This window comes from Saccoglossus kowalevskii, chromosome 5 (assembly GCF_978046115.1).
Source record: "Saccoglossus kowalevskii chromosome 5, keSacKowa6.1, whole genome shotgun sequence".
NCBI classification, from domain to species: domain Eukaryota; kingdom Metazoa; phylum Hemichordata; class Enteropneusta; family Harrimaniidae; genus Saccoglossus; species Saccoglossus kowalevskii.
This window is the reverse complement of record NC_140645.1, coordinates 28,711,743-28,719,076: the sequence shown is the minus strand read 5'-3', so window position 1 is coordinate 28,719,076 and position 7,334 is coordinate 28,711,743. Positions and strand designations below refer to the sequence as shown.

Sequence of the window (7,334 nt, the reverse complement as noted above, 5' to 3'; positions counted from 1 at the left end):
ATTCTATGTGTTTTAATATATTTACATACAATCATCATTAATTCAGAAGATGGTGCTCATGCAATTATTAAATAATCATTGAATTCAGTGCTACACATACACGGCTGTACTTTATGTACTGTATTTGTGCTCGGAATTTATTTTTGATGAAGCGACAGTCCAGTAAAAATAAAATCCTGCAATTGTTTGTTTTCCTATATTCTACATGCAAGTTGTAAACAAAATCAGGGAAAATAAATTCCATAGAAAGATTCTTGTCCGCGATCCAAATTGTCATATCCAACACTGAATAATTTCCAGTTAGCCCAGATTTCCATTCTGCAAAACAAAACAGAAAAGAAATCAATAATCCCCTGAAACCATGTTACATTTCATACATCCTATACTCAACATTGAAATGAATTTAATGACAAAATCTATATATATATATAGATCAATTTGTGTTCAAACAAGTTATACATTGAAGCACTTTTAAAAAATACATTTTATTAAATATTTGTGTGAATCATTTATTGTCATGTTTCTAACGTTTCAGCCGTATTCACCTGTACTGGTTCAGGTAACGGTAACTCGTATGCCGATTCCGCTTCCTTTGTCTTTGACGAAAGTGATATATAGATATGGTCTTCAACTAAATATAACAAATATTATAGTAATCACCTTGGAGACCATTGACATCGGTATCTCATAGGTATGTCCCATTTCACGAGTTGCTCCAGAAAGGGTCGTGTATTCCTTATCGGCACTTGTCTTCTCATGTGAAAGAAATTTTAAATATTCATTAATTCTACTCATGCAATAATTAAAACCTTAACAATACAATAATAACATTTATTATACATCTGTCACCGTGACGCCATAAGTTACAGCGTGCCGTAATTTTGAGGTATTTTACGGGTTGTTTTCATCCTACCATATACGAATTCCAAATATAGAAAGTATGCACTAAGACAGTACACGGCCGTACTTTCGCTGTATTTTTGGTATCCTCGTAATAACATCATGTTATTCGGAAGAGTGAAATAGTACTAATTTACCTCTTCTTGTTGTTGATTTACATGGTGTTTATTAACAATAAATCCGATAACAAAATTAGTTATTGACCCAATAAGGAGATATACTGATACGCAAGCAATAATTCCAGTAATGTATGTGCTGCACTGATTAACTGTAAATTAACCAAAATAGATTTTCAGAATATGATAACAGAAGATATATGGCAATTTATCGACTGCATACTCTAAATAAATTACAAATTTTAATGAGAACACATAATGGTGTTGAAATAAACACGTTGTGACGCACACTACTTTGTATCGAATGACGGCGTCATCTATTTATAGCTACCACGACATGGTAAACTCGTTGATGCGTATTACCTTCTATGTGATTTTTCATGGCCAGGAAATGACGACGTTCGCAGGTACCGTCAGTTGTACAATATGTTACTCTATATTCAGCATGAATGTCTTTTACATGATACTCTATCACATTTCTATGTAAGCAGTTTTCTATTACACCCCAATTGCAAATGCCGGTTTTCTATTTGTACACATCCATACTTCATATCTTCATGCCGAGTCCATGTCAATGTACTAGTCTCGTCGTTTAAACTAACTGATGGTATTACTGAAATATAAAGAGTGAATGTTTAAGTTCGTAGTTATTTATTATATTGTCTACAAATATAAATAATTATTCATTGTTAAATTGTTATAATATTTCAATCAGAAACAAGGTGCTGCGCTGAAATTCTCCAGTTTCACTTACGTAGAGTATTGAACACGTGTATAGTAGAAAAGTTGTTCATTCCAAATGTATTGTTTGCTTTCACTCTCAATTCATATGCAGTAGATGGTTGTAATTCCATAATCGATATAGTATAGTTTAGTGATCCCATTCCGTCAGCCGGCCAAGAAAGGAATTCCGTACTCAATGAGGATCGATATTGCAGATAATATATGATGTCGTTTTCTTCTTCCCTTCCATCAGCTGATAGATGAATTGTTAATTGATCATAAAAACGATCTCTTACATCTATACGTGTTTCTAGTATGCCTATCAAAGCAACTAATATTATTAATCACAATTATTGTAACTTCACAGTTCATATGACATTTTCGGGAGTCATGGTCCATTTTAATGTATGGCGATTTTTACAGATTGTGAAGTGTCATTAATAATTTAAAGTAGATTTCCATTGTATTACATTCATACATAAATATGAGATAACGATATATCAAATGAAAAATGATATATTAACACGTCAAATGGAATGATAAATGTGTTACCAAAATGTGGTAATTGACTACTGTATATAATACATATTAATGCAAAATACTTTCACGGTTTGTATTCATTCTTCACAACACAGTGAACATTAATTCTACCTGTTTGACATAATCCTATCTGGAGTACAACTCCCCCAACATCATTACGTGCTGAAATATTATACAGTCCAAAATGTTGTTCAGTGATTGCACTGATGACAAATGTACTCGTGGACAGGGAGTCGTCTTTATTTGATAACTCTAAGTTATCATTCTTCCAATTACCAAATTTCACAATTGGTAGGTTTTCATCAACTGATAACAACATTGATATTGGCTCTCCAATTGTACCATAGTAATTTGTAGTGCCAATGACCTAGGGTAGATCTGTAAAATAACAATATATTGTGAATATGCTGAATCATATCATGTCATTTTTGGGCGCCATGTATAATGTCCTAATCAGATATGTTTACAACTTCTACTTGTTAATCATCACCTCGTCACTTATATTACGGCTACTAAAATCATTTCATCACACAGAAAACAATAGACCAATGGCCTGTTGCTCAACGGCTATTGTACAAAAGATTAGTGCTGTATATGCCACAACTTTTCGTTTAGATTTGTACTTTTAAATGAAATATCGCCACACAACCACACAAAGTTGTTAATGGAATAATAAACGCATGTATGCCTAACACCAAAGCATTGGAAATAGTGGTTAGTTGAAATTCCATTTTTAATCAAAAATGACAAAAATATTTGCCAAAATACACACCTAGTATCAAATCATTCAGGCTACCGGTTTTGAAGAAGTCGAAAATAGAATTTTTGACCAAAAATGATCATTTTAAAATAGTCTGAACTGAAATCAGGTCGGGTCGTAACAGCCGTTTTTTTTCATTATTTTCGTCACGATAACTTATTCAAGATAACGGCAAACACGGGGATTTTGCTGTAGTTTTCCGCGGTTTTCGTCTTGAAATCGACCAATTTCGGAACATCGCCCTCAAAATATTTGATGAAATAGTTTCGAGACCCATAGACTGTAAAAAGGTAGAAACTTAAGTCGAAAATAATGAAAAAAACACGGCTGTTACGACCCGACCTGATTTCTGTTCGGTAAAAAAGGGTAACTCGCAAAGGATGGAACTGTAGCTCCATGTTTTCGCGTTGACACCACGACAAACGAAATAACCGACAGCTAAACCAATTGAGCTACAGAACTGCAGCTAGTTTCCACCACGGTTTCTTTCAACACAATGGCAACAGCAGACTGCAATCTCTGCAGTCGATCCACACAACCATAACTTTAGGACTTTTGCCAGTCACTAAATTCCACGCAAATACGATTTCGTCTGTCCCAAGAGTTTCACAACATCCATAACCACTTTAGTTCAGTCTTTCGAATGAATTCAGCCGATTTAACAGGAGAATCGACCTGCCCACACAGACGGAAACAGTTCGACTGACCGACACAAGGACACACAGACTTATTCATAAACAAATTTATTCCAACACCATACTATAGATGGCGCTCTCACTATAGACCTCCACAGTGGAGTTTTGGGGCTAATTTGCATAACTTTTAGCAGATCGACTTTTCATGAAAAAATTACCATCTACACTCATCAAGGCATCCGCACACCAAAAATCGAGTCAAATGTTTCTGTGGTTTTTGAGAAGAAGTCGTGCACAGACAGACAGACAGATAGACGGACGACAGACGCAGGACAGAAACCCATCCCATAGGCTCAGCGGAGCTGTGGTCCGTTGGACCAAAAACAATATGTCGCTTAAATTTAGAAGATAAATGGAATCGTAGGACGTGGTAATATCAATGAAGAATCACATGTGCACAGTTAAATTGAAAGCAAACAGGTTTTGTTGATACTCCCAAATTAGCATACATCTCATTTGTAAATGGTTAGATATTGTCACACGATTAAAGTCAACAATTAGTTGAGGTTAATATGTGTATGGGGCTTTAGTGGGATGCTCATACATTATTATGTATGCGGGCATATTCAGGCATTTATACACATAAATATGGATGTGCTCCTGCCTCTAGACTTTTTGACATACACATAAAATAATTAAACAGTTACGATATAGGGTCTGGCTTGAATCTATGGTGAAAATAACACCACCATCAACTACTAAATCATTAAATTAATCATTCTGCTAGTGTCCAATCATTCTAATGTCAAATAAATAGATACTTACTTACATAGTACATTTAAATTAACAAACGTATATTTTGTCGTAGTCTGTGTATTATGGTAACTTTCACATTTGATCTTTTTTCCAAAATCTTGTTTTATTGGTGTGATTGATAATTTACCAATTGTGTCCTTTTTACCATCACTACCCCATACTATTCTGCTATTGCTACCAGTTGCAATATCAACATCGTCCTTATACCACTCTATACTAGCAGCTGGATGGCCTTTACTAGCTGTACACTCTAGTCGATATTCTAAGCCAGCTGTCATTGTTACATTGTCATTTGTATAATAGCCATCAATGTTCACTTTGTCTGGGGAAACTAAAATGAATACTACATATAATAGTTAGGTCATTGTTAAATTATGTAAAATAACTTATATTATAACTTTCAAGCTTTTGCCCAGGTATATTATAAGAGGGTTCAGGTATACTATGAGCCAGTAACATCATTTGAATTACAATAGGATTTTATTCTTGTCATATATTATCTTCGATCTAGTATATGGTTTATGAACTAATCAGTTTCATTTTTATTAATTAAGAAAATGTTATCAACCTATTAAACTTACTCCACACATCAAATAAGACTTCTTCATTGATTGGATGATCTCTGTCTGTAGCATCATTTGTTGCCTCATATTTCGCATGTTTTGTTGTGATGTTCTGTGTAAGTCGGTGCCAATACAAGTGTACTAATGGTATCTTTTAATCTACTATCTTGTTGGTTGCCTTGTATATCTTCACTAACATGTTGAACTGGACTGTTATCGATATACCACTGCATATTAGCCGCTGGTTTACCACCAATAGATGTACATGTGATGGTCGACTCCATATCATTGTATACAATGAGTTTACCACTGGATACTGATGCTATTTCTATGTTGGAAGAGATCACTGTAACGAAATTAAAATAATAGCTAGCCGATTTACACAATATTAATATCGGAGGTGAACCAAATTCCCAGTGACAAGAACGTATTGATATTGAACATTGTACTTCTAATTTTATTTCTTTTACTTTTTCTGTATATCTGCCTAATTGTCAGTTTACATTTCAATTTCTTCCCATCATGTTTGTCCAAATTACGTGTAAACTTCAGATCACTGCTGGCAATTATCAATTCATTACTGTTCTGTGGTGTATTGTTTTTTTTTTTTTTTTTTTTTTTTTTTTTTTTTTTAATATTTTTGTGCCAGGCGACAGTTCTGAACATTGAATGTCACCGTTGACTCTCCTGACTTTTATTTTGTATGTGCAAATTGCAAGTGCTAGTGCCAATACATAGTGCATTTTGCCACAGAAGTCATATTCATGTTTGGGACTACATGACAGGGCTGTGTGGCCATCTCTCTGTCAAATGGAAATTTTAATGCGCTATTCTGGCGTCAACCAGGCTCGGTCGAACAAAGTCGCATTCGTTAGTGAATGAATCTCGGCCAGTGGAATTGGCCTTCCCATTGAGTCTGTGGCACACTCACCCAGGGTAGGGGTTGACCCTTTGATGTTCAGCCTAAGGTAGGATTTGAACATGGGTCTACCGATCATGTGTCTGGAGCGACAACCACTATTGTATTGTGTATTGTTGTTTGTTGACTGTGGTGTATTGTTGATATACCATGTCAATGTAGACTCTGGTCTTGATGTAGTATTACATGTAAACGTAACACTTGTACTAGCTGTTGTGACATTGGATCCACTGATTGTAGGTTTTGTAGGACCCACTAAGATAAAGTGAAATATACAATTCAGTGTTACAACTGTAATACTGTAATGTGATCGTTTGCATTCAGTTGGTGATAATCTATTTCCTTCTTAAAGTGAAGGCAGGTGATCTTGTTTGTATTTCTTAAGTAGTATTTTAAACAGTTATTGGGACAAGTGTGAATAAGTTAGAATGGATACAAATACATTTGTTAAATGAAAATTAAATTTGTTTGTGCTCAATATAATATCCACTAGCATATAGCATAATAAATATCAAATATCATTTTTTTATGTCTGCACGTATGTATGATTAGAAACATGTACATTAATATAAATTATATTTACCATAAACATCAAGCACAATATGCGTATGTTTATATTGAGGTGTGACGTCATTGTCAGCTCTACATTGTAATTGCTTATCATGATGAGTCCACTGAGGAGTAAATGTCAATGACCTGGCTGTTGTTGACAGCTTCCCGTTTGGTATTACAGTGGGTTGATTTCCTGTCGTTTCAGTATTTCCTAAATACCATGTTATAGTTGGTTCAGGTCTAGATTCACCAGCAGTACACGTAAACGTATAGGAATTACCAGATGTAACAATAACAGTAGAACCAGTAATATAATCTGAACTGGCATCAGATAGGACTATTAAGTATAAAGTTATATAAAATCAGCAATACAGAATTTGATGATTTATATAATATATATGAATTTTTCAAAAAATACAATTGTGTACAACAGGAATAGTAACAATGGATTCAGAAAGGGGTACGTCCACTATTATTAAAATTCATTTAATACATTTCAATCATCTTATATATTAAAATTTAAAATAAATTTTATACAAATTATTTGTATTAACGATCAAATTCCAACCCTATCTGTAATAACTATCAATTATATCTGTGTTACCAACGTTATATGTAATAATGACATACCATATTTGTAATAGCGATCCACCCTTTTTGTATTGTTACGGAAATCGTTGAATACGTAGCGATTTTATGATGGCACGATCTCCTAACAAGAACACCGCCACGCTCTGCCATGCAATAATCACGTGGACTCAAAGGGGCCGTTGGTTGACAACACGACAAGTAGGAAAAGTCGTTGAAAAG

General features: G+C 34.3%; 1 protein-coding gene across 1 annotated transcript; it reads right to left on the bottom strand.

Moving 5' to 3' along the window:
- Positions 1–233: 233 nt before the first annotated feature.
- Positions 234–1,870, bottom strand: LOC146745983 (uncharacterized). Its single transcript, XM_085498868.1, has 4 exons — positions 1,771–1,870; positions 1,038–1,168; positions 661–750; positions 234–318 (listed from the first exon to the last, which is right to left on the bottom strand). Exons 1-4 carry the CDS (start codon positions 1,868–1,870, stop codon positions 301–303), a joined length of 339 nt encoding a protein of 112 aa, XP_085354994.1. The 3' UTR covers positions 234–300.
- Positions 1,871–7,334: the final 5,464 nt, after the last annotated feature.

Excerpts from the sequence above, each read along its gene's own strand:
- LOC146745983 (XM_085498868.1), bottom strand. The coding sequence starts at position 1,870 with ATGGAATTACAACCATCTACTGCATATGAATTGAGAGTGAAAGCAAAC. Across the intron at positions 1,169-1,770 it reads ACACGTGTTCAATACTCTAC|TTAATCAGTGCAGCACATAC; the intron begins GTAAGTGAAACT and ends GTTAATTTACAG. Across the intron at positions 751-1,037 it reads TAAATCAACAACAAGAAGAG|ACAAGTGCCGATAAGGAATA; the intron begins GTAAATTAGTAC and ends TCACATGAGAAG.